Source organism: Fukomys damarensis, unplaced genomic scaffold, assembly GCF_012274545.1.
Source record: "Fukomys damarensis isolate Sample0158 unplaced genomic scaffold, DMR_v1.0_HiC HiC_scaffold_17, whole genome shotgun sequence".
Classification (NCBI taxonomy): domain Eukaryota; kingdom Metazoa; phylum Chordata; class Mammalia; order Rodentia; family Bathyergidae; genus Fukomys; species Fukomys damarensis.
In genome coordinates, this window is record NW_022900929.1 from 18,902,221 (window position 1) to 18,928,828 (window position 26,608).

Genomic DNA, 26,608 nt, shown 5'->3' on the forward strand with positions numbered 1-26,608 from the left:
CCTTCCGTCCCTGTCCCTGTCCTGCGTCCTCTGCCTCTGTCTGGGCCCTGCCTGTCTGCCTCTGGCTCCCTGGGTCCCTGCTTTCTGGTCCCTTCTCTCCCTGTGTGCTGTCCCTGGTCTCTGTGTCACCGTGTGTGTGCGATCTCCCGGCCTGTTTCTTTCTCCGTGTGTCTCTGCCCGATTCTTCTCCCTCTCTGCACGTGCACGCTCGTGTGTGTGTGTGTGTGTGTGTGTGTGTGTGTGTGTGTGAAAACGGATTTTCTCCTCTCTGCGCGGGCGCGCGCGTGTGTGTGTGTGTGTGTGTGTGTGTGTGTGTGTGTGTGTGTGTGTGTGAGTGGTACTGGGAACTGACCCCAGAGCCTATGCACTAAGCCACATCACCAGCCCTTTTTTATTATTTTGAGACCTGGTCTCGCTAAGTCACTAAATTGCCCAGGCAGGGCTTGAACTGGCGGCCCTCCTGCCTCAGCCTCCCAGCGTGCTGGGATGACAGGTGTGTGCCGCCACGCCCAGCCGTGACGTTGTCTGTCTGTGCCCTTCTGCTCTCCCCACTCAGGCGGGCCTGTCCGGCGGCGGATGTGAGGGATGTGAGTGGTGACAGGAAGCTGCCGCAGTGCCGGCTGCTGGAGCAGTGAGGGGATGGGGTGGCCGTGGTGAGGACCTCACTCAGGTAAGGTTCCCTGCGGGGACGCCGCCTGCCCTGGAGCTCTGCTGCAGCACTCAGGGCCTCCTTTCCGGGCCCTGCTGCCCGGCCCTGGAAGCTGCAGGGAGGCCAGGCCTGGGGAGGGGCAGACTCTTGTCCGCATCTGCAGCCGGGGTGGTGCCGTCCCTGCCGTGGGTGGGGGACACGGGAGACCACCGTCCCACCCTGCTGTCTGCAGGGTCTGAGGGGACCTTGTGCGCTGCCCTGTCCCCGGCCACCCAGGTGCCAGCGCCTCCTTGCAGGGCCCTTGCAGCCTGCAGCAGCCCAAGCCTCTGGGACCCAACAGGCCCAGGGTCCGAGCCTCCACCTCCCTCCCAGCCCCTGCCTTCCTGGCCCAGTCCCGGCCCTGTCCCTGGTTGTCCCCGGCCAGTATGGCTCTGAGTCCGCACCAGAGCTCAGAGGCGAGGCCCGGCCCGCGCTTTCTCCAGCCGTCCCTGTAAGCTGTGTTCATAAGAAAACTGCCCACTTCCCCTTGAGCTATTTTGGCCACAAAACAGGGGTTGCGACGGCCCCACCCAGTCCCTGCCCCCTGGGGCCTCTGGGGGCTGCCGGGCTGCCTGTCCCCGCTGCCCCGCCCCCTCCTCATCTCTCTCCAACTGCAAGAGCGAGACCGAGAGCAACACAGCACAGAATCTATTCAGCTGCAGGGCAGACACACAAGGGATTGTTAGTCTAGCTTTAAAGATATTTCATGGCTACCTAGGCATGGTGGTGCACAACCCTGATCACAGTTACTCAGGAGGCTGAGGCGGGAGGATTCCAAACTGGAGGCTGTTTTGGGCTATTTCGTAAGGCCTTGTCTCAAAAAATTGAAATGATGCCAAAATGATGCCAGATGTGATGGTATAGACCTGTAATCCCATCACTCAGGAGGCTGAGGCAGGAGAATTGCTGAGAGAGTTCAAGGTCAGTTCACGGTTAGGCTGGACTACATACTGAGACCATGTCGAGTGAGGGAAAGAGAGAGGGAGGGAGGGAGGGGGAGAGAGAGAGAGAGAGAAAAGAAAGCACTGGCATCTGGGGTCTGCCTGCCCTGGCTTTGAAGCCTGCCCGTGCCTCAGCCGCTGTGTGACACTGTGACGCACCTCTGTGAGCCTCCCGTTGCCGGGCTCAGAGGCATCTTCCCTGGGTGAATGGGCACCAAAGGAGTGGAGGAGGTGAGCACAGCCTCGCGGGTCTGGCTCCTTGGTCCCCGGGTCAGAGCGCGGGCCAGGCTGTCACTCCTCTTCCCGTGCGTACACCGGGCCTTAGGGCCTTGATGGTGACGGGGGTCACCTCGGCCATCAGAGGCCGGGACGTGATGTAGACAACAAATCCAAGCGAGGGCCGAGTGTCCCTGCGCCCCCAGCCCCGGGCAGGCGGAGGACGTGGGCAGCCTCCCCTCCCGCCCAGGGGTCCTACCCACTGGGAAGCTGGGCAGGGGACCCTGATCACCGCGCCAAGGGATCGACTTGCTCCGGGGTCCCCAGGGCCGCGCCCAAGCCCTGCGCCGCCCTCCTATGTCTGTGCCCTGGTCTTTCTGGAGCAGAATCACCGTCCTAGCCGAACACGAAGATGCCAGGTGTCGGCCGAGGAGGCAGGGGGAGTAGGGAGCCTGAGTGGGCTCGATCCACCCCGTTTGTGTCCCTCTGGCCTTCCGGGGGGGGGGGCTTAGCGCCGAGCTCCATCCCCAGAGCCGTTACTTCTCCACTTGTACGGTGGGCTTTTTTTTTTGGTACCGGGGATTGAACTTGGGACCTTACGCTTGCAAGGCAGGCAGTGGCACCCCTGAGCTAAATCCCCAGCCCCCCATTTTATTTTTTATTTTGAGACCGAGTCTTACTAGTCACTAAGTTGCCCAGGCTGGGCTTAGTTTCAGTCTTCCTGCCTCAGCCTCCCAGAGGGCTAGGAGTATGTGTTTTTGTCACCATGCCCAACTGGATCTCATTTTGTTTCTAAAATTTTTATTTTTGTCAGCTATTTGCAGTGTGCACTGATGGTATTCATCATGGGGACGCGGCACACGCACTTAGCGTGGGCTCATCTCGATCCTTCTGACTTCCTGCCCCGCTCCCCCACCTCTTGGTCCCTTCCTATTCACAAATGATCCGTCTCCCTGTTTCCTATTATCTGTCTTTCATTTTGTTCTGTTCTTTTTTTAAGAGGAGGAAAGATTTATTTTGGCTCACGTTTAGGGTTCAGGGTCGCCTGGGTCTGAGGACAGCCCATGGCAGGGTCACAGCAGAGAAACATGTGTCATGGCAGAGGGAAGCAGAGAGCTCTTTGCTCTTTAATTTATTTATGCTTTGGGTTTCTCATATCAGAGAAACCATGAAATATTTAAACCTGCGGGTCTGATTTATTTTTTTAATTTATTTTTTACTTTTTTTGAGACAGGGTCTCACTATGTAGTTGACACTGATCTGGAACTCACTATGTAGCCCAGGCTGGTCTCGAACTCACAGTGATCCTCCTGCCTCAGCCTCCCGAGGGTTGGGATTACGGGCATGTGCCACCACGCCCAGTGTGTCTGATTTATTTCACTTAGCAGTGTGGTCTCAAGGTGCATCCATTTTCCTAGAAATGCCTCAAGCTTATCCTTCTTGTTTTGTTTTTTTGTTTTTGTTTTTGTTTTGTTTTGTTTTGTTTTGTTTGAGACAGGGTCTCACTATGTAGTTGAGATTGACCTGGAACTCGCTATGTACCCCAGACTGGTCTCGAACTCACAGCGATCCTCCTGCCTCAGCCTCCTGAGTGCTGGGATCACAGGCATGCGCCACCATGCCTGGCAAGTTTGTCCTTTATGGCACAGTAGTACTCCATCTGTATAAATACTACATTTTCTTTATCCGTTCTTCTGCTGAATATGTAGGCTGCTGCCATGATGGAGCTATTATGAGTTGCGCTGCTATAAACACCAGTGTGAATGGATCAGTGTAACATGATGTCTTCAAATCTTCCAGGAAGATACCAAGAAGGGGAACTGATGGGTCAAATGGAATTTCTGTTTGAGGGTTTGTTTGTGTTTTTTTTCAACAGTAGGAAAGTTTTATTAAAGGTAGGAAAAGCAAAAGACTCTGCAGAGCAAGCTTGGGCCAGGTAAAAGTAGGAAAAGAAGTGCACCCTGCAGCCTCCGCCACAGTGCAAGGGTGAGCACAGAAGCTTTAGCTTTGTGAGGAATCCCCGTCCTAACTTCCACGGCAGCCGCACCAGTCTGCACTCGCCCGATGGTGAGGAGGGGTCCCTTCTTCCCACGGCCCGGCCAGCCAGCATGCGGTATTATTTAAATTCTTAAAGAGAGCCGTTCTTCCGGGAGGGACACAGAATCTCAGTGGATTTCCTTTGCCGCACAGAAGCTATTTAATTTGATGCAAATCCCATTTGTTGGTTCTTTTTTTTTGTTTTGTTTTGTTTTTTGAGACAGGGTCTCACTATGTAGTTGAGACTGACCTGGAACTCACTATGTAGCCCAGGCTGGTCTAGAACTGACAGCGATCCTCCTGCCTCAGCCTCCCGAGTGCTGGGATTACAGGTGTGCACCACGACGCCCGGCCCGTTTGTTGGTTCCTGATGTTCTTTCTTGTGCACCAGGGTTCTGTACAGAAAGTCCTTGGCTGTGCCTGCGTCTTCAAGAGTTTTACCTATTTTATCTTCCAGCAGATGAAATGTTTCTGTTTTATCCCTTAGATCATTTTTCCCTTTTAGTTTTAGTTTAGTCCATGGTGAGAGATTTGCTTCTAGCCTCGGTCTTCTGCGTGTGGGAAGCCAGTTTCCCACCACCATTGGTTAGAGAGCCTCTCTCTCCTCCAGTGTGATTTTGGCCCTGTGGTCAAAGATCCGGTGGCCAAAATGCCTGGGGTTGTGTCTGCTTCCTCTCTCCTGTTCCACTGAGCTGCACATCTGTTTTTGTGCCAGCACCATGCTGTTTTTATCACTGTAGTTTTGTAATATAGCTCGAAGTCTGAGATTGTGAGGTCCCCTGCCTTGCCCTTCTTACCCAGGGTTGCTTTGGCTATTCTGGGTCTCTTCTGGTTCCCTATGAATTTTAGGGTTGTTTTCTCCAGTTCTGTGAGGAGCACCGTTGGTATTTGACTGGGACTGCGTTAAATCTGAATAGCAGCTTTGGAGGTGTGGCCAATTTGATTAGAGCGGTTCTGCCTATCCAGGAGCAGGGGATGTCTTTCCATCTTCTGCTGTCCCTTTCGGTGTCCAGGTGAGACACAGAGTCCCTGAGGCTCCTGCACAGGCAGGAACCAGCCCTGCACCCCCCTCCGGGGCCCGGTGCTCCCCACGTCCCACAGCTGGACAGAGACCTGCCGCTGGTGGTGGGGAGGAGGTCTGGTGACCAGGGAGTAGGAGTCACATGGCCGGGAAGTCACTGTTCCCGTGACTCACCGCCGCAGGCCTGCAGTGACACATGTGGGTTCTGTGTCATCTGTGACCCCGAGAAGCTAGGGAGGGGACAGGCCGGCCACGCAGGTCCTCTTCCGCCCAGGATTCCGTCCTGGCCGCACCTTCCCCAGCAGCGGGGTGGGAGGAGCCCTTCTATTTCTCCTTCCTCTTTTTCCATACTGGGGACTGAACCCAGGCCCTTTTCTCTGAGCTGCATCCCCAAGGTCTGCTGGGCTGGAGTTTACCACTCTCTTGCCTCAGCCTCCGAGCACACTGCGATTATAACCACATGCAAACCTCCCCAGCTAGGGAGGGGCTGGGTCTCTTTAGAGTGGCCTTGGTTCCTTCTGGCCTGTACTTGTATTTACTCCCCACGCTGTGCCGCTGGCCGTCAATAAGACCTGTGTCACCCAGGCTGGTCACCCTAGCTCTTACCCCTACCAGCAGCCACCAGCAGCCCCTCGGCCAGGGCATCATCTCCCCCCCGACTCTTAGGGCCACTTCCTTCAGGAAGCCCTCCCCTCCCACACAACAGGCAGAATCTGGGCTCATGGGTGTGGAAAAAGGAAACCCGTTCCCAGATGTCTGGGAGGCAGAGAAGAGCCCGGGTGTGGGTACAGCCAGGATTAGGACCCCGGGCTGGGGTCATTTGTTTTGTTTTGTTTGAGACAGTCTCACCTAGTTGCCCAAGCTGGCCTTGAACTAGAGATCCTCCTGCCTCAGCTTCCCAGAGTGCTGGGATCACAGGCAGTGAATGGGCTGGGGCTTGAATCCTGACTGTCCACAGAGTGGCTGGAGGCCCCAGCCTCATTTTCTCCATTTGTGCTTGTGGGGAGCCCCTCCCTCACAGGCTGAGTGGATAGAGGGGATGCAGGGGACCAGGGCTGGCTGGGGTCACAGGGGAACTGGGCTGTCCCGGGGGCAGCCTGGGCCCAGCTGTGGGACCATGGGGCCCCGTGGGGTCAGAAACCCAAGTGCAGGGCGGGGCTCACATGTGATTCCGTGTTGCAGGCAGGGACAGCAGAGGACATGGGCCCCGAGGCAGAGCTGCTGTGGCCAGGGGCGGCGCTGCTGCTGCTGCTGCTAGGGGCCATGGCCATGGCTGGGCTGTGTGTGCACTGCTCCCGTCCAGGTAAGGGGACCCAGGCTGAGGGAGGAGCCCCTGGTGAGACTCAGGCCCAACCACCGGGTGCTGGACCCTGAGCTGACCCAGAAGGCACTGGGCCCTGTGCCCGGGGGGCCTTTGGTTTCACCGGGTCAAGTGGGGTCTCTGAGCCGGGTGTGGTGGTGTTCGCCTATAATCCCAGTGCTCTTGGAGGCTGAGTCAGGAGGGCTGCAAATTTGAACCCAGCCTGAGCAATTTAGCAATTTAGCAAGACCTTGTCTCAAAATACCAAAGAAAATGGGCTGGGATTTGGCTCAGTGCAAAGACCCTAGGTTCCCACATAGCCCTGACATAGAAGGAAAAAAGTGCAGGGGGTTGCTCCAGTCCAGGGAGCGGGCTTGGGGCTGGGCCACCTGTGGGACCCCTCTCCATCTCTCCCCTCCGACCCAAAGCTGAGCGGTCCTGCCTGAGGCCTGGAGGGAGCACGGGGAGGGCACAGCAGGGACCTCAGTCCCCACCCGGCTCAGGGACACTCACTAACCCTGGCCTGCTCTTCACAGGGCCGAAGAGGACAGAGAAAATCTACGAGCAGAGAAACCTGTGAGTTTCCCCGGCTGGGAGCCCAGGCAGGAGAGCAGGGCGGGCGCCCTGGGGACAGACTGGACGGACTGCACGTCTGGGTGCAGGGGTGGAGCCCGGGACACATCCCCAGGGTGCACATGGGGACGCTGTCACACGCTTGCACAGCACAGTACACACGGCACGGCCCTCACGCAACGCGTGCACACACGCACAGGCTCACATCCTTCATTTCCTTTCGCAACTGAAAAACCACAGTGAGATTTGAAAATAGAATCTGTGTCACCCTGGGCCAGGGCTGGAGCCTCCTGGGGTTCCCCTCCCCGTTGTCCCCAGTGTTCCCTTTCTTCTCCTGATGGACCACAGGGTGCACATCCTCGGCTTGGGTGGTTGGGGGTCAGGCCCATCAACCTGCACCAAATGACCACTGTGTACCGGCCCCATTCCCAAATCACCCCCGACAGGGACCACGTCCGACTCTCTCCCATGGACTTAGGGCATCCGTCCTCAACCAGGTCACCCTAACTCCAAATCCCCAGGGACTGGCTGGAGTCCAGGGGAGGAGCCCCAAACCTGAATGGCTAATTGGCTTCCCCAATATGCAAGGGGGGCTTGCAGTGTCAAGGAACTTCATGGTCCAAGAAGGCATCCAGAGCAGCACCCCTTACCTCTGCATTCCAAGAAGTTGCAAGCAAAAAGAGATGAGGACGGAAAGGGTTTCCTCCAGCTGGCCTTGCCCCACGAGGAGACTTCTTGGAAATATCAACAAAGTTGGTGTGCAGCTCCCTGACGGGAGCCCATTCACATGGCTGCACTGCAGTGTGGAGAAGCCTGGGCAGTCTCTGAGAGGAGCACATGCCTGCTGAAATACTGCAAAGATCAGGCTTCTACCCAGTGAGGCCTGTGATTCCGAAACTTGGGAGGCTGAGGTAGGAGGGTCACCAGCTCCGGAACCTTGGCTCTAAAAATGAAACAAGAACGACAAACCAGCCTTCTGCCAAGAAAGAAGGGCCGTCCGAGCAGTGCCCGGAACCTGCTTCTGCTGAGCTTTCAGGTGGCTTTGAGCACAGCAGCCGAGCCCTCTGGGGACAGGGACACATCCTGGGTGCAGGCAGGCCCTTGGCTACTGGCGGCACTGTCATTTTCCCCCAGTCACCACCAGGTCCCCAGGCAGTGCCTCCCCTGTGCCTAGGGCTCCTGGGGCCACCTCTCCCGACCCGTCTGGTCCTTCTGCCCCTGGGGACACAGGATGTGACGGTGCTGGGGACAGCCTGGCTGGCAGCCATGTGGAGGCTGCCGCCCCGTGTGGTCAGGGTGAGGGTGGGAACCCTGCATCCGAGGCAGCAGGGCGACAGCCTGTCCCCACCACAACCCTCACCGTCCCTCTTCTCTCTGATCCGCGTCCCCGGGCTGTGGGGCCTGAGCCCTGCTCAGCACAGCCTCCTGTGTTTCCAGGCAAGAGAGGCAGCAGAGCTTCTCGGTGGCTTCTCGGACCTATTCCTGTGAGTCCCTGGGCTCTAGGGACAGGGCTGGGGCTGGGGTTCACAGCAGGAGCCTGAGGAGGTAGCCCGTGACTGCCATCTCAGCACTCTGAGGGGCTGAGGCAGGAGGATCTCAAGTGGGAGTCCGTCCTGCCCAGCTTAGTGACTTAGGGAGACCCTGTCTTGAAATAAAAAAGAAAAAATGTCTGGGGATGTAGCTTGGTAGAATGCCCTGGGTTCAATCTCCAGGAGCACCCCCCCCCCAAAAAAAAAACCGAAAAGATCCTTTCAGGGCCAAGACCGATGGGAGCAGCTGCCCTGGGCCCACCCACACCTCCTTCCCTTTGCAGCAGTCAGGCAGGCGTGGCCAGGACCCCTGACGGACACAGCCCCTGATGCAGCCCCCACAGGGTAGGACCAGCTCCCCACTGCGCCAGGGCCACAGCCTGGGTCCCCATGGGCTGAGCCTGGGCCGGGCCCCCCCTCCCCAGGGGCCTTCGGGTCCACCCCAGTGTCCCTGTCCCCCACAGGAAGGACAGGCTGCTGCAGTTCTCCGCCCCGCCACAGGGTGAGTGACTGGAGTCGAGGTGGGGCCGGGCCGGGCGGTGGGGTGGCCTGCAGGAGGGCAGGGGGACTGTGCCTGGCCTTTCTTCCAGACCCTGAGTCCGCCCGGTACCTGAACTTTAGCAGAGGTGAGAGGGCTCTGGGGGTGGGGGGCTGGCCACCCAGTTCGGACCTAACTGTTCCTGCCTCCTCCAGGGAGCAGAAGCGAGTCCCACGCCTACATGTGAGTGGCGCCCGGCCCCCCTCAGCTCCTGCCAAGCTGAGCCTCCCTCTGCTCTACTCAGAGAGGCTCCTCCTACCCCGCCCAGCGGGAAGGGCCCTCGCTGCCTTTCCCCCTGCTGCCCTCTTCTCACAAATGAGGCCGCCTAGCAGGGCGGCTGGAGCTGGGCTGCCCCCCTCCAGCCCCAGGGTGGCTCCAGGCAGCCCAAGGGAGGGATGGGGCACTCGGCAGAGCCCCTGCCAGTGAGCGACAGTCAGAGCCGCCCCACCCGAGTACCCTCTGGCCCCCACCTGACGGCGCCAGTCCACCAACTCATCCTGTGTCCATGTCCTTGGCCAGAGACCCCATTGCCGTGGACTATTACAACTGGGGGTGCTCCCGGAAGCCCCCTGAAGGTGAGGCAGAGGAGAGGTGCAGGGGGCGCTCAGCTGGCAGGCAGGGACCCCTGGTCATCTGGGGGTGGGCTGGATGCTGAGCCCTTGGCTCTTAGCACCTTTGCACACCTGTAATCCCAGCACTTGGGAGGCTGAGGCAGAAGCATCCCGGGTGCAAGCCCAGCCTGGGCAACTCAGTGCCTCATGAGACCTGCTCTTAAACAACAAAAAAGGGCTGCGGATGTAGCTCGGTATGAAGGACCTGGGCTTCAGTCTCCAGTACCACACAAGGAAAAGTGGGAGGGGACCAGAAAAGCAGAGCTTGTCCAGGAGAAAGTAGGAGGCAGGGACTTGGCGAGCCAGGTCCCCTGCACAAGGCGGGAGGCAGAGGCCAGGAGAGGCAGGCCATCCAGGCAGAGCCCCAGCAGCCCGAGGTACCGCTCCTTCCCGCAGATGAGGACGACACCAATTCCTACGAGAACGTGCTGGTCTGCCAGCCCTGGAGCACGAGTGCAGAGTCAGGTGAGCGCTGGTTGGGAGCGGAGGCTGTGTACGCTTCCCTGAAGCTGCCTGGGCTCCTGTGCCCAAGCCTTCCCTGCTCTGGAACCCGGACGCTCTGGTGCCTCCGAGCAACGTGTCGCCCAGCCAGTGTCCTGGGCACAGCCTGGGAAGGGTGTGAGCTGCCCAGGACCCGGCCACCGAGGCCCTGTGGCCCCAGGCCTGCTCAGGCGGCCGGGCCTCCCCAGTTGTCCCTGTGCCCGCAGGCAGAGAAGAGTCTGGAGACTATCAGAACTCAGCATCCATCCATCAATGGCAGGAGTCCCCACAGGCCTGGGGTAGGTGTCTGAGGGGACATCATGGCCACACCAGGGAACTGGGGGGGGGCTCCACTCCCGCCACCCAGCAGACTCCAGGGGCCTCCAGTGTCCCTAAGGCTGCAGGCATGCTGCACTCAGCCAGGATTCCACTCAGCGGCACCATCTCGGCTCCCAGAGCAGGGCCATCTCCGGCAAACCCGAGACAGGCAGACAGACTACCGCTGCCCCGTGTGATATCCCCTGCGGGTGGCTGTGGAGTCCGGTTGGAGCTGGGGTGTGGCCACCCCCACACACCTGCCTCCCGGTCTGCAGCACCTGTCCCCTCAGCGGCACATCTGTCCCCGGCGGGGAGCCCAGATGAGGACAGTGGGGAGCCGGACTATGTGAACGGGGATGTGGCCCGGGAAGCCTAGGGAGACGACTTGAGGTAAGCCCACGCCAGCCGCCCTGGCCCTGAGGACCCTGAGGGGAGGTGTCTTGTGGGTGGCGCCCATGGGTGCTGGGGACCGAGCTCCTCAGGAGGGAGATGAACCCCAGTCCTGTCGCCCTCCGCCCGCTCCACCTCTCATGGGGCTGGGGACCCGCAGTGGCAGGCATGCAGGTGACAGGTAGGTGGGCAAGGGGACAGACCTGAAGCTGCAGGGGTGTCGGCCGCAGAAGTCTGACCCAACGGGCTGCAGGACCGACGGAGGGTCAGCCCCAACCTGTTTCCTCCCTGGCCAAACGGAGCTGGGGTCCCTGGCTCTGCGCTGGTACAGAAAGGGGCAGGACAGCCGTGGCTGTGGAGAAGCCTCTGAAGCCAGGGGTGGGGGGCTCCTACAGCTTCACCCCGAGACCCCTGAGGCTACTCGAAGACGGAGGTCACAGGAAGTGGGGTCACCACAGGGAGCCCCGAGAGGGCAGCAGCGGGGGCAGGGCTACAGGGCAGGTTGTACCTGGGGCCGGGCAGAGCGCACACCCGACACTGGCACACAGCCGGGGAAGCCGAGGGGCGGCAGCAGAGGCCGAGCTCACAGGGGGTGGAGGGGGGGCTGGGACAGGACTCAGTGCAGGGTGCGGGGAGGGAGTCCGAGAACTGGGGCCGGGGCAGGAGACACAGGTAGGTGTGGAAGGTCGTCACTGGCAGCTGGGGCAGGTGACCAAGGCTGAGTTTGGGACATAAGCTCTGGTCCCCCAGCCACACAGGGTGGACTGGGCACTCAAGAGGCCAAACCTGGGTCAGGGTAGGCAGGGTCACCTTGCGGCCCCAGGGGCTGTCCCTGCACAGGTGATTCAGGAAGCCCGGCTGAGGGCAGTCACCAAGGGAGGGAGAAATGGCCAGGACCAGGGCTGAGTCCTGGGCCGGGGCCAGGCCAGGAGGTGGGGGCCGAAGCAGCAGCTGTTGCCTCAGACAGCGACCAGGAGGGTGTGGCCAACCACAGAGGTGAAGAAGAGAGCCCCGGGGTGTGGGTGGTCACCGTGAGGAGTAGTGGTGCCTGGGGGGGGTGGCTGGGGAGTGCAGATTAGGCTTCACTTTAAGCCAGGCATGGAGGCCCACGTCTGTAATCCCAGCACTCTGGGAGGCTGAGGCAGGAGGATCACAAGTTTGAACCTAGCCTAGCTGATTTAGCAAGACCCTGTCTCAAAAAATAAAAAGAACTGGGCATTTAGCTCAGTGCGCAGGCCCTAGTACAAACCCTCAGTACCAAAAATAAAGAAGAAAGTTTCGCTTTAGAGGGAAGTGGTAAATGGAGCAAGAGCCAGGGGTTGTGGACCGAGGGAGGATGGTGGCAGTGACCACGTTGGTGCTGACGGATGCCACCCTCAGGAGGTGTGGGTCTGGAGCTAGGCTGCTGCTGGGAGACCCGGCCGGCCCAACGAACAGCGAGAACTGCCCAGCCCAGCGTCCTCAGGGCAGAGCAGCCTGGTCCCGGGTCCCACGGCCTGGCAGGAGGCAGAGTTCGACTGTCAGCACAGGTCCTTTCTGAGTGTGGGAGCTCGGCCCAGGGCAGGGCAGCGGGGGCCACCAGGTGCTCTGTGGTCACCCAGGCTGTGGCCCAGGTCAAACTCAGAGTGAGGTTCCTGCTACAGGAGGGACAAGTCTGGGGGATCCTGCCAGGAGGCAACCGAACGCTGACCCCCAACCACCCTGCCGCTTCCGGGAACGGGCAGCGGCCGAGGCTTTCCTTGTGACAAACCCTCTCATCTGCACTGAAGGAGCCAACGCCAGGCCTGAGGGAACCCAGCCTCCTGGATGGGTCGCAGTCCGCCGCAGCCCCGCCTAGCATGCTCCCCTCAGCCCTGCGTTTCTCCTGGAAGAGGCCCGACAACCAGGGACCACCTGGCTGGCCATGGGGACAGCCGGGAGACACATGGCGTTGCCACAGCTGCGCCCTTTGCCCCGACCTGGGCTTCCTTGGGGCAGCACAGGTGCCCGGTGTCACCTGGCCCTGCTGTGACAGGACGCCCAGGGTTCAGGGCAAGCTGCACCTTCAAACTATCCTCTAAAATGCTGTCCAACACCGCATCCCTTGTCTGTTTCTGCTTTGGATTCCAAACTGCTCACATGTTGGGTTCAGGCATCTTTTACAGGACTGTGCGCTCTGCAGTTAACTTACACACGGGCAGCCGTGTGCAGTGCACTGCTCGGGCCCGGCTCTCCCTGCCCACTGTGGGGACTCTCCGGGCTTTCTTCGGCTGAAGAAATGAAGCCATAGCCATCGTGAAGTTCCTTCCATGCAAATGTCACTTGCCAGAGACAAAAGAGCACCTTGGCTTGGAGCCACGGTGCTCAGCCCTCGGAGGTCAGCAGTGCAAGAGAGGGAGAGATGCCTCCTCCTGCCGAAACTCCTGATAAACCATGTCAGCCAAGGAGCAGGGACTGTCACAGCTGTGTCCCTGCTCAGATGCGAGCCTCCTGCTTAACAAAGGACCCTGAGACATAGAGAAGGCTGTGGGTGGCTTTTTTTTTCTTCCTAATACTGGGGATTGAACTCAGGGCCTTTGCACTAAGCTACAACCCCAGCCCATTATGGTTTCCTGTTTTTAGACAGGGTCTTGCTATGTAGCCCAGGCTGGCTTTGAACTCATAGCAATCCTCCTGCCTCAGCCTCCTAAGTGCTGGGATTACAGACAGGTACCACCACACCTGGCCCGTTGTATTTTACTTTGACTCAGGGTCTCACTAAGTCACTGAGTGGTCCAGGCTTGGTATGAACTTTTGATCTTCCTGCTTCAGCCTCCAAGAGTGCTGGGGTGACAGGTGTGTACCACACCTGACTGGATATTTTCTTGGGTCTCAGTCCAACCCTCTCCCTAGGATGCCATACTGATTCTTTCTGGGGAGAAATTAATTTACAAGTCAGGAAATAAACACCTAGAACTACACTGTGGCCATGTGTCCCTTCATCCCGAGGACAAGCCACTCCTGTGAGCCAGGGCCTGGGGGAGGTACTGGGAGTCGCCTCTACTGCCACTGGCCATGGGAAGGAGGCCTCCTCCCCTGCGATCAGGGCGAGCTGCTGTGCTTCCTGGGCCCAGGTCTGCGAGCCTGGTGGGCAATGACAGCTGCAGCTGCAGACAGCTCAAGTTCCTTCCCTGACCCCAGCTGTGAGACCCCATGTGGAGGGCCGGTAACCTGGGGCCCTGCCTGTCTCCGCGGTGTCCCCACCTGGCACTGTGGTCTGAGAGCGACACAGGCTGTGGATGGGACAAGACCACTGCTGAGCTGCAAGGTCGCTGTCTGCTGTGCCAGCTGGCAGGGCTCACTCAGCCTTCGTCTGGAAGCCTGCAGGGGACTCAGAGGGCTTTTCCTTATTTTTGCAGTACAAGGGACTGGACTGAACTCGGGTTTTGCTCTGAGATATAGCCCCAGCCCTAACTCCCTTTCTATTTTTATTTGGGGGGGTACTGCTGATCAAACTCAGGACCTTGTGCTTGCCGAGGGTGCCACTGAGCTACATCCCAGGCCCTATTATTTATTTTTCTAAGAGTAGGAAAATCTGTTGGAATAGGAATGGGGAACAGAAAGACAGGACCCGAGTCACTCGAGTTGCCCAGGCTGGGCTTAGATCTGCAATCTTCCTGCCTTGGCCTCTAATGTTGGGCTTACAGGCGTGCACTGCCACACCAGGCTCACAAGTATCTCAACCAGGGTATCCCATGTGGGGCGCAGCTCAGATGCGGACCACTTGCCTAGCATGGAGGGGCCCTGGTTCCATCCCTGGCACCTCAAAAAAGAACCCAAGCCTGAACTCTGCCAGCGAAAGCACCAATTGCAGAAGCAGAGCCACCACTGTAAGTGAAGGCCTGGCATTTGCTTCGGGACACTTTGGGAGGGGCAGGGTGGCAAGTGGGAGACAGGAAACACACGTGGCCACACATGGGTGACACTGTCCAGGTGTGTGATGAACTTGTGAAGGGTCACTGTGTGGCGCTGGTACTTTACACACCAAACTTTTCATAGTTAAAAATACAAAGGGAGCCACGGGGACATAGCTCAGTGGTGCCATGCCTGCCTCACAAGTGCAAGGTCCCAAGTTTGATCCCTGGCATGAAAAAAAGGGAGCTGGGTGGGCAGCATACCCTGTAATCCCAACTACTCAGAAGGCTGAGGCAGGAGGATTCCAAGTTGGAAGCCATCCTGGGCAACTGAGAGAGACCTTGTCTCAAAATAAAAAGGAACTAGGGATGCAGCTCAGTAGGAGCACTTGCCCGGCATGAATGAGGCCCTGGGTTCCATGCCTGGTACCAAACAAACAAACCAAAATCCCTGGTGAACTCCAAAGCAACAAGCCCACGAAAGTAGGGGAAGGCGACACAGCTGAAGCCCAGCCATCTACGGGCCTGGCTGGAGCCCCAGCCGCCACGGCCCCTACCCATCTGCAGGGCTCCCCGTCCTGAGCTGTTCCGGGGGGACTTTCTGAACCCCTGGAACCACAGCCAATCCTGGAGATCCAGAGGAGTCCGGCCCAGATGCCCAGCTGACCTGGGGAGGCAGGCACAGTGGCGGGAAGGACGTAGGTGTCCCTGGAAGCCTCGGAGTGTCAAACGCTGTAGGACAAACACAGTCCAGCTTTATTGCTACAACCCCAACAGCACCCAGACCCAGTCACTGAGTCCCTCAGACATGTAGGCAACAGGATGTGCCAGGCGCCACTGGAGTCCAAAATGGAGCGTGTCCACTTGTTGCAGCCCGCGGTGCTCCCACTCAGGGTGAGGACTGCTCTGCCCACCGGTGATGGACATCCCCGCTCTAACTGGCCACCGGCGCCATCGTCTTCTGACACAGCCTGGCCAGCAGCCCCGCCATCTGCAGGAGGGAGTTCACGCCTTCCACCACGCGCATGTGTGTGTACCCGATCTCCTGCGGACGGGCACACAGGTGTTGACACGTGAGAGGGCCCCACCCCAGCCTGGGGCTCACAAGACGCAGTGGACTCCAGCTCCACATGGGGAAAGAGGCTAAGGGCTAATGCAGTGTGTTGAACTAGAGTTCAACTGGTTTCCTAAAAAGATTGTTTTTTCTTTAAAAGATATTGTTTAAAAACAAAACAAAACTTAAAAAGCCAGATTAAAAATTGGGCCGGGGATTTAGCTCAGGGGTTTGGTGGCCTGCCTTGCAAGAGCAAAGACCCGAGTTCTATCCCCGGTACCAAAAAAAAAAAAAAAAAAAAAAAAAAAAAAAACTTAAAAAGCCAGAGATAGTGGTACACGCCTGTAATCCCAGCACTCTGGGAGGCTGAGGCAGGAGGATCAAAAGCCCAAGCCCCACACGGGGAACTTACTGCCCCAAGAGAGCCTCTCTCGGGATAAACAATAAACAAGGGATGGAAGGGGCTGGGGATGTAGCTCAGTGGCTTTGTCGCCGGCTCCCAAGCACAAGTTCCATCCCTGGTACCCAAAAAACCCAAACAAACAAAAACAAGGGAACATAACTCAGTGCAAAGCAGCTCAGTACTGGGTTTAATCCCCAGTAGCATCAAAACAATTTTAAGACAGATATCCAAAGGGCTGACCTCCACGTATGCTCATTACAGCTCAATAAACCGGGCCTTAAAAAAATCAAGGCCAGGGACAAGACTCCGCAGCAGGGCACTTGCCCAGTGGTAAGAGGCCCTGCGTTCCCGTCCGTCCGTCCGTCCGTCCGTCGGTCTGTGCAGAGTGCAGAGACGGCTCCCTAACTGCTCACCTTGATGAACTCCAGTTTCAGGTACTCAGCCATCTGGAAAGTTTTACACACACGGAACACGTTGCCAATGACGTCCTCTGGAGAGTAGCCCAGGTGCCACAGGTGGGCGAGGATCTGGCAGAGGGGATGGATGCAGTGAGGCCACGGGAGCCCAACACGGCCCATCCGGATCACCCAGGAGGTCGGGGTTCCCCTCAACCTCGAGCTTCGGGGGACCTGAGAAGCCCACAGCCTGACACCCTCTGGTCCAGTGGGGGCAACGGTGTCTTCCGGGGCGTAGTCAGCAGCACCGGTGTTTCTGTTGGTCTTCGGGACGGCCACTATCGTCAGGCTGTGTCTTTCCCTGGGCTCTTTTTCTTCTTTTGAGTCGGGACCTAGCTATGTAGTTCAAGCTGGCCTTGAACTTGTGGCAATCCTCCTGCCTCAGCCACCCCAGTGCTAGGATCACAGGCGTGTGCCCCTGGACCCTACTTACCTGGGGCTCTTAAAACTCTGAGTCAGCCTGCCAAGCACCCAGCAGGGTGGCAGAATCCTTAGGACTGCCGAGCAGAGCCACCTGGACAGCAAAGCCCAAGTACTGGCCTCCAACCCACTACCCTGTCCCTGCTGGGGAGCTCCCTGTGGTCTGGGCATCTCAGGGCGAATTCAGGCCCCCCACGCCCACTCCACCATGGGCCTTGGACTGCACCCCTGCCTCAGTCTCTGGGCCTGGAACTCTAGTGCCACATCAAGTCAGAGCACACTATGGGTCTCTGCGTCACCTCCACCCCATCCCCAGGCCCTAAATCAGGCTGGAACCCTTGGCCCCTCCTCCAGGCTGACTTCCAGGGCAGCACATCTGGCCTCAGGGCCCCAGATGGGAAGGTGAGGGTGGGAGGCAGGGCTCACCTTGTAGGCCTCCTCGAGGTTGGCGCTCACGCAGTGCTGGATCATCTCCTTCACCAGTAGTGGGTGGGGCTCATCACAGACCTGGCAGCAGGAGAAAGAGGCACAGGAGGGGCTGGGGACCAAATACACAGTCACCCACACGGCCTCCTTCCCAGCCCGGCCCTGCTGCCCTCCGAGACAACAGAAGTTCACAGCTCCCTGATTAGGAATTCCTCAAAGACACAACAAATGATCCTAAAGCAACCACGGGTCAGAAGGGAATGTCACTAGATCACTGAGCAGCCCAGAGCCACAGGGAATCCATGTAAGAACCGGGAGGTCAATTGCAGCACCCTGGAGGCTGAGGCAGGAGGATTGCAAGTTTGAGCCCAACCCCAGCAACTCAGTAAGGCCTTATATCAAAAAATAAAAAGGAACAGGGCCAGAGATTTAGCTCAGTGGTTCCACCGCCTACCCTGCAAGTGTAAGGACCCGAGTTCAATCCCCAGTACCAAAAAAAAAAAAAGACCGGGGATATAGCTCAGTGTGAACTCAGGATATAGCCCTGAGTTCAGTCCCTAGTTTTGGAAAAAGAAACAGTAATGAATGGTTTTTCGGCCTTTTGGCTAAGAACAAGTGTAGAAATAGCAGTGGCCACATCCAGACAGCTGAAGCCTCCACACCAGGGGACCGCGGGCCCTCAGGGTGTGATGAGAAACAGGAGTGGGTCAGGCTCCCCAGCCCTTCTGGGGGCAGCGCAGCTGAGCTCCATGCCCATCCTTCAGGAGCCCCCACTCTGGGCCCAGCCCGGCTGCTCAGGTGCGCAGCCTCACCTTGAACACGTTCTCGCTGTTGACGAAGCCAAAGCCTGAGAAGGTGGACTGCAGGTTGTTCAGTGCCTGCGGAGGGACAGACACAGGCAAGGTGACGGTGACACCGCGGCCCCACCCGCCTCCCCACAGGCCAGTGAGCACCTGTCGCATGTCGCCCTGCGCGGTGAAGATGATGGCCTCCAGGCCGTCGTCGGTGTAGGGCACGGCTTCCTTCTCGATGACGCTCAGGAGCCTTGCCAGGATCTGCGCGTCAGTGAGCTTGGTGTAGCGCAGCACTGCACAGCGGGACTGGATGGGCTCTGCGGGCGGGGCAGGGTGAGGCTCCACCCACCGCCAAAGCCAAGGCTGCCCTGCCCCGCCCACCCCGCCGTGGGGACACAGCGCACCAGCTCAGCAGGAACAGGAGAGCCACGCAGCCACCGACAGGCCAGGGCCAGGCCCGCTGCATCCAGTGCCACCGTGCAGGCTGGACAGGTCGGGGATCAGAGAAGTGACTGCGACAATCCAGCTCTGGGGCACCCACGACCACCTTAGAGCTCTACAGACCCCCCTCCCAGTAATGGGGACTGAACCCAGAGCCTTCACACTGAGCTACATCCTCAACCTTTTTTAAATTTTTGAGACAGGGTCTAAGTCACTTAATTGTCCCAACTTGGCTAGAACTTACAGTCCTCCTGCCTCAGCCTCCCAGAGTGCAAGGATAACAGGCACATGTCACAGGAGCTTCTGACCACTACAAGGGTCTGCCTCACCAGGCAAACAATTCCTTTCTTTGTTATTTTTTGTTTGCCTTTTTTGTTGTTGTTGTTGTTGTTGTTTTTTGAGACAGGGTCTCACTTTGTAGTTGAGACTGACCTGGAACTCACTATGTAGCCCAGGCTGGTCTCGAACTCACAGCGATCCTCCTGTCTCAGCCTCCCAAATACTGGGATCACAGGCATGCACTACACCCAGCACACACACGGAATTTGGGAAGCTCTCTTGTCCCTCAGGTTAGACTAACACAGCACCTCCTCCCTGCTGTCATGCCCAGCGTGGTCAACGATTCTCCCAACTCTGTGGTCTCCCTGGAAGGTTCTGCTGTGGTGCTGGACTGAGTCCAGGCCATCACCCACACTAGGGGCCCTGCCACTGAGCTACAGGCCCGGCCCAGAGGCCAGAGTACAGATCCCACTACACACCTGCAACTTCCCTTTAGAAACAACAGCAACAAGAGTGCTAAGAGTATCGAAAAAGCAACTGCTCAAGAAGGGAGGCTCAGTCCTTCCTCCCGCTGCCACTGCACGTCACCAAGCAGAGCCACCGGCATGCAGAGCCTGCCCTGCACTGCGGGGAGGGCCGGGCGCCCACGGCAGGCACCGCTGCCCTCAAGGATGTGCCAGGCCAGCTGCGTGAGTGAGAGCCATGCACTCTCAGAACCGGCCTGCGTCCAACTCTGCATGTCCTCGAGCCGAGCTCTGGGCCGATGCCCCAGGGACAGGATACATGGGTGAGGATCAGGGACCGAGGAAGGGACACACAGGGACACAGAGAACACCTCAGGGACAGCAGCCCAGGGTGCCTGGGTACTGACATGCTGAGCTCAGTGCAGACCGGAAGTGGACGCGGTGAGCCGCTTGGCGGGACCTGGCCCTGTGTGCAGCTGTGCAGGCGAGAATGAGACCGGAGGGAAGGCCTTCCGGGTGGAGGGGAAGGGGAACAGGGAGGAGGGACGTGAGGTAAACCGAGGCCTCATGAGGAAGAGACGGAGGCCGGGTGACTCCTAGCTGCACAGGGCAGGGCGTGGTCTGTTTGCATACACAGCAAGGACATGCGGGAGGCGATGGCGACCCTGGGCTCGTGACAGCAGTGCCCCAGCGAGCATGGCGGGCAGACAGACCTGGGGCTCTGCTCTCCCACTGCGTGAGACGGACAGGCTCCTCGGCCTCTCTGCCTCCTTTCTCACCTGTAAAGTGAAGCTTAGCCAGGCGTGATGGCACAAACCTAGAATCGAGAACTTGGAGGCTGAGGCAGGAGGACAGCAAATCTGAGGCCACTCTGGGAAACTTATCAAGACCATATCTTAAAATAAAACTTCAAAAAGCCTGGGGCTGTAGTTCAGCGGCAGAGCGCTTTCCTCGCCGGCTCAAGACCTGGGGCTCAACCCCTCACCTCCAAAAAAATAGAAAAAAAAGTTCAGCTAGTAACACTTCACGTATAATTGCATAAGATTAAAGTTAACCAGGTGCAGTGGAACAAGCCTATAATCCCAGCATTTTGGAAGACTGAGGCAGGAGGATGACCTTGTCTTTAGCATGACCTTGTCTCAAAATAAAAAGGATTGGAGAAGTGGCTCAGTGCAAGGGTCCTGGGTTCAATCCCAGTACTGAAAAAAAATTAAGTTGATCATATTTGAAAATGCCACGCTGTACATGATAAATACACGAGTTTGCCAACTAAAATGTAAAAAGCTGCTCATGCAGACTCGGTGTATGGCGGCAGTCAGTCCCCTCACCCCACTGCCAAGGCGCCAAGCGGGCACCAGGCCGGCACAGCTCCGCTCACCTATGATCTTATCCGAGGCGTTGCAGGCCAGTGCGAAGCGGGTGGTCTTGGAGTAGATCTCCATGGTCCTGCGCAGGGCCTGCTGGGCGCCATCCGTCATGCTGGGGAGAAAGCACAGGGGAGGCACTGAGGGTCGGGCCCCATCCCAGAGACGGCTCTCCCACAGTGACACAGGACGCAGCCCGCACTTGGGCTGTGGAGACCCACAGCCGCCCTCTCACAGGCTGCTCCAGCAAACCGCCCGCAGGAGGAGCCCCCAAACCACCGGCGCAGTGGCAGCTGCCAGGGCTTCCAGCACGCAATGCAGCAGTGCTGGGAGTGGCACCCAGGGCTTCTCACATCCTCGGCGAGCGTTCGCCACGGTGCCACACAAACCCCAGCGCCAGGGGCTAAGAAATCCCCAGAGGTGCGCCCTGAATGTGTCCACTCTGTGTCCCAGACACACCCTAACCGGAAGAGGGGATGTGTGCAAGACGCCTAGTAACGCTGCCAACTTGCTCTGAAATGCACCCAACATCAAACCAAAAAGGGTGACATGGGTGCAGCAGGAGATGGATAAACGGATGTACGGGACAAGCAAAAGCAGCTATCATTAACCGCAGGATCAAGATGGGCACACAAAAGCCAGGTGAGGTGGCACACACCTGTAATCCCAGCACTTGAAGGCTGAGGCAGGAGGATCGTGACTTTGACACCGTGTGGACTACATAGCAAGACCCAATCTTAAAAAACAGGAAAACCCCAAATCCATATTGTGAAAAGTATAGAATTAAAAGTATTATGATTTCATCTATGTAAAAATATATAGTTAAGAAAAAGAGAAGAAATAAAGCAAGATATTAGTGTCTCCTAAATGGTCTTGAAAGAACACGGGCTGCTGTTGTACTCTGTCCTGACCACTGCCCCAGGGCGCTCACTCTGACTGAACACAGGCCGGGAACAGACGGGGATCAGCCCCCATGAGGGCAGGGCACCCACCTGTCAGCTTCATCCAGGATGATGAGCTTGTGTCGCCCCCGGGGAAGCGTCACCTTCTGCTGGGCGAACATTTTGATTTTATTCCGTACAACATCGATGCCCCTGAAACAGGCCGGAACCAGACTGTCACCGTTGGAGAGGGGTTCAATCTGGGGGGACCGGGCCCTTGTGCAAAGCAACATGCCCATCCTTTTTCACTTTGAGGCAGGGTCTTGCTAAGTCCCTAAATTGCCCAGGCTGGGCCGGAATTTGTGTACACCTGTAACCCCTGCATTGTGGGAGGCTGAAGCAGAAGGATCCTAAGTTCAAGATGGAACTTTTTTTTATATTACTTGTATTCTACCACTTTTTCCCAGTCCTGGGTATTCAACCCATAGTCTTTACACTGACCTCCAGCCCTAGGCCTATTATTCTTTTTTTTTTTTTTTTTTTTTTTTTTTTTTGAGACAGGTCTCACTATGTAGTTGAGACCAACCTGGAACTCACTATGTAGCCCAGGCTGGTCTCGAACTCACAGTGATCCTCCTGCCTCCGCCTCCCGAGTGCTGGGATTACAGGCATGCGCCACCACGCCCGACTAGGCCTACTATTCTTTATTTTGAGTCAAGGTCTAGCTAAATTACCCAAGTTGGCCTAGAACTCATGATCCCTCTGCCTCAGCCTCCCAGACTTCTGGCGTGCACCACTAGGCCCGGCTCTCTGCCAAAATTCTTACATTCTTCCATCAAAAGGGAAACCAGCAAGCACTTCCCCCGTCGGCCCTGGGCCCTCCCAGACGCACCTGTCATTGGATGCATTGAGCTCCAGAACCGCGTCCTTCAGTGCGGGGCCCAGCAGGGCTCGTGCCAGGCACAGGATGCTGGTAGTCTTGCCGGTGCCAGGGGGCCCCTGGGGACAGGTTCCAATGAGTGCTGGCGCCCCCAGGAGGACCTGGGGTGCAACTGCTGCCCCCCACCACACCCACATCAGTACAGCAAGCATACAGCAAGCAAGCCCAGGCTCCCCACTGATGGGACAGGAAGCACAGGACCAGAGGAATAAACACTGCGCCAGGCGGAGAAATGAGATGCTGAGGTGGCCAGGGCTGTACTCACAGCAATGATGATATTGGGCACATTCCCTTCTCTTGCAAAGACCTGAGGAAAAGACATCATAAAAACTGATTAAGCCAGGCGTGGTGGCGCACGCCTGTAATCCCACTACATGGGAGGCTGAGGCAGGAGGACCGCCATGGGTTTGAGGCCAGTCTGGGCTACATAGGGAGTTCCAGGTGAACCTGAATTATAGAGTAAGACCTTGGCAATCGATAAATCTGGTTAGAAGCTGGGCGTGGTGGCATGTGCCTATAGTCCCAGTATGCTGGAGGCTGAGGAAGGAGGATTAGCACAAGTTCTAGGCCAGCCTGGGCTACACAGCAAGATTTTATCTCAAAAAAAAAAAAAGAAAGAAAGAAAAAGAAAAGAAGGTTCACAAGTTTGAGACCAGCCTGAGCAACTAAACAGGTCCCTGTCTCAATAAATAAACAAACCAAACAAACAAAATTTTAAAACCTGGGCTGGGGATTTAGCTCAGTGGTTCCGCCACCTGCCTCATAAGCGCAAGGTCCCAAGTTGGATCCACAGTACCAAAAAAAATTAAAAGCCTGATTAGAGGTGGGCCGGGTAATGCATGCCTGTTATCCAACTTACTTGGGAGGACGAGGAAGTAGGACCCCCAAGTTCGAACCCAGCCTAGGCAACTTATCGAGACACTATCTCAAAATAAAACATAGGCTGGGGATGCAGCTCAGTGCAAAGGCTCTGGGTTCAATCTCAGCAACACAAAAAGAAAAATCCAGCCAGGGATTTAGCTCAGTGGTTCAACCACCTGCCTCGCAAGCGCAAGGTCCCAAGTTCGATTCCTGGTACCAAAAATAAATAAATAAGTAAAATTTAAATGAGAACCAAGACCTGTCATGTAAAGGTACAAGATCCCAGTAATGAATATAACTGTACTGTATACCTAGAATGTACCAATAAACTCAATTAAATAAATTAAATAAATAAATAAATAAATAAAAGTGCAGAAAAAGAACAATCCGAACGTGGCCAATCTGTAGGCCCCGGGAGCTGCGTGTCACACACAACATTGAGCTCCGTGCTCTCAGGGCAAACCTGAGCCGCCCAGGGTTCCCATCCAAGCGCAGAGGATACCTGTGCCCCGGCTGCCCATGCCAAGAGCCTGCAGTGCTCTGCTCCTTGTCGCCCAGCTCCTCCCTCAGCCTTCAAGCACACAGGCTAAGCTGTTCTTCTGCTCAGCCTCCAAGTCCTCTTTCTCCCACCCTCACCCCACTTTCCTGGAGGGCTGCTCTCCCGGCCTCCGATGTGGGCCCACTCAGTCTGTGTCTCTAAAGCACCCCCGAGGCTTCTGCTCTCACTGTGAAGACCAAATTAAACTGAGAGGGGCGCTGGGTATGGAAGCCAGCACCTAGGGCCCGCCACGCAAGTGCTCACCGTGGGCTACATCCCCAGCCCTTTTTCCGTTTTTATTTCAAGGAGGTTTTGCTAAGCTGCCCAGCCTGGCCTGGAACTTAAAATCTTCCTACTTCAGTCTCCCAACTAGTTGGGATAACAGATGCACATCACCACACCCAGCTGGATCCTGCCCATTTCTTATGACATCTCAATCCACAGACCCCACAACCTGTTACTCAGAGGAGAGGACCCCAAGGAACAGCAGCATCACCCACACTACAAAGTCTATAAGAAATGCAGATTCTCCGGCCCCATAGCAGAACTACTGGATTAGAATCTGTACTAAGATCACCCAGTAGCCAAGCACACCTGCAATCCCAGCCCCCGGGGAGGCTCAAGTTTGAGCCCAACCTGGGCAAATTAGCGACTTGCCAAGACCCTGTCTCAAAATAAAAATTTTTAAAAGGCTAAGAATGTAACTCAGTGTGAAGGCCCTGGGTTCAATCTCCAGTACTGCAGTAAGCAAATAAAAGTCACTCACCTCCAGCCTGCTCACAGTGTCTTCATTTCCGACAATTTCATTCAGCTTTATTGGCCTGTATTTTTCAACCCTGTTTTTAAGAAAATGCGTAAGAATGTTGACTCGGTTAACTTCACATGACCCTCAAGGGGTCAGCAGGGTGCAGTGGCATAGGCCTGTGATCCCAGCATCTCAGGAGGCTGAGGCAAGAAGATTGCAAGTTCGAAGCCAGCCCAAGCAACTCAGTGAGATCCTACCTCAAAATAAAATTTTTAAAAAGGGAGATGGATCCAGTTTGGCACTCCCCAGGTTCCACCTCCAGTACTGCAGAAAAATATGTAAAGGCACTAAAGGGCAGTGGCTGGAGCTTTGCTGGATCACACACATCAGTGAGTAAGTCTGTAACTTAATGAGGCACCTGAGAGCCACTGAAAAAGCAGCGTCCATCACAGGCTTGGCAACACCACAGCAGAGAAACACCTGTGCTGCTGCAGAGGGGCCAGGGCCGCTGGGAGCGGGTGACCCTGTACAGCAGCACGGTCTGAACCGCACAGCACCCCGTCATCGGGGCGCCCTTATTCCTCACCTGCCGCCCACAGCTGTGTGTGTTGAGTGCACAGAGGGCAAGACCAGAACCCAGGCCTGCCCCGTTTTCCCATCACATGACAAGTCTGGTCCCACTGTAATTCTCCCTTTTAAACTCACAATGGGAGCTGGGCGCAGCAGTGCATGCCTGTGAGCCCAGCACTTGGGAAGCTGAGGCAGGAGGATCACCATGAGTTTGAGGCCAGCCTGGACTATATAGTGAGACCCTGTCTCTAAATCAATCAATCAATCAATCATTATATATCACAAAATCACTTTCACAAACACTCAGCATAGAAGTGGTAGCAGAGAGCCGGGGATTTAGCTCAGTGGCACCGCACCTGCCCTTGGTTAGATTCCGTGATCGTCCTCAGCCTGCACCTGCTCAGGTACCTGCTGGCTCTGCTGCACAGGAGCTGCGTACAGACACCTGGTCTTCAAAAAATAAAAAAATAAAACAGGGCACAGAGAATGCTGTCCTCCAGACCAGGTGATGCAGCACATTTGCTCCTCACCCTTTATTCTCTACCCCTCCAGGCGCCAGGCAGCAGGCAAAGGAGCTGTGAGCTCTTCTGGAAAGCAGAAGGCACAGCCAGTGAGCCGCGCCCCTGGTCCTCTATGTCTTCCCAACCGCGGGGAGACGGCAGAGCACACCCCACTGCAGCGACAGCCTGGGTTTTTAAACAGCGGTTGTGCAAGCCGAGAGGGAGAGACTCAGCTGCTGGCAACGTGAGGAGCAGAAATCAGAGCTGAGCTCTGAATAAGGAAGGCTGAGCCACGACCAGGCCTCCACTCCACGCCCAAAGCTTCCTCAGAGTCTTCTCCAAATGTCAGGGCTCTTTATCTCTCTCCAGAGCTCCAGTGCCATCAGACAGAAACACAAATACGCAGCCCGCCCAGGTCAGCTTTTATCACTCTGCGCCTTAGCTACTCCCCCAGTTCTTGTTTCTGAGACGGGGTCTTGCTTTACCCTCTAGACTGGCCTCAAACTCACAATCGTCCTGCCTCAGCCTCCTGCGTGAAGGGAGAACAGGCAAGCGCCACCACACGCGGCTTTACAGTCGTTTTTCACTCTGCCTTTGTCAAACGTAAGCTGTGACAGCAGAGAATTAGCTTTGCATCCTAATGGATCTCGACCATTTTGAATGACGCGGCGCAGTGAGAATAAAATGCAAGCCATACAGTAATTTTAGTTTCTGGCAAACACATTGAAAAGCAAAAAGAAAATGGATGAAGTTAATTTTAATAATAAAAATTTACTGACCCTAATAGAGTCAAAATAGTACTGCAACACGTAATCGATAAAAGAAACAAGATTAGAGAAACACATACTGCGGGTAGGTGGTCCCAGTCCTTAGCATTGCGCCCCGCGAGACTCCGCTCGGAAATCTCACCCCGGCCGCCCGAGACCCCTAACCTCCCGATGCCACCGGGGCCAGGCAGG

At 56.8% G+C, this 26,608-nt stretch overlaps 2 protein-coding genes across 3 annotated transcripts; one reads left to right on the forward strand and one right to left on the reverse strand.

Moving 5' to 3' along the window:
- The first annotated feature begins 442 nt into the window (after window positions 1-442).
- On the forward strand, window positions 443-13,215 carry Lat2 (linker for activation of T cells family member 2). 2 transcript variants are annotated; one of them, XM_010619038.2, is made up of 13 exons: window positions 443-670; window positions 6,086-6,206; window positions 6,740-6,779; window positions 8,214-8,260; window positions 8,590-8,650; window positions 8,770-8,807; window positions 8,896-8,931; window positions 8,999-9,026; window positions 9,363-9,418; window positions 9,851-9,919; window positions 10,162-10,233; window positions 10,528-10,642; window positions 12,286-13,215. In XM_010619038.2, the coding sequence occupies exons 2-12, from the start codon at window positions 6,104-6,106 to the stop codon at window positions 10,626-10,628; spliced, it is 651 nt and encodes a 216-aa protein (XP_010617340.1). In that variant the 5' UTR covers window positions 443-670; window positions 6,086-6,103; the 3' UTR covers window positions 10,629-10,642; window positions 12,286-13,215. The 2 variants fall into 2 exon arrangements, with proteins under 2 accessions (XP_010617340.1, XP_010617341.1); XM_010619039.2 differs by having other exon boundaries at window positions 12,412-13,215.
- Window positions 13,216-15,234: 2,019 nt separating this feature from the next.
- Window positions 15,235-25,144, reverse strand: Rfc2 (replication factor C subunit 2). Its single transcript, XM_033765276.1, has 11 exons — window positions 25,060-25,144; window positions 24,601-24,722; window positions 22,701-22,742; window positions 22,388-22,494; window positions 21,607-21,708; window positions 20,629-20,729; window positions 18,226-18,383; window positions 18,085-18,150; window positions 17,273-17,353; window positions 16,385-16,498; window positions 15,235-15,559 (listed from the first exon to the last, which is right to left on the reverse strand). Exons 1-11 carry the CDS (start codon window positions 25,142-25,144, stop codon window positions 15,449-15,451), a joined length of 1,089 nt encoding a protein of 362 aa, XP_033621167.1. The 3' UTR covers window positions 15,235-15,448.
- Between the last annotated feature and the right edge of the window lie 1,464 nt (window positions 25,145-26,608).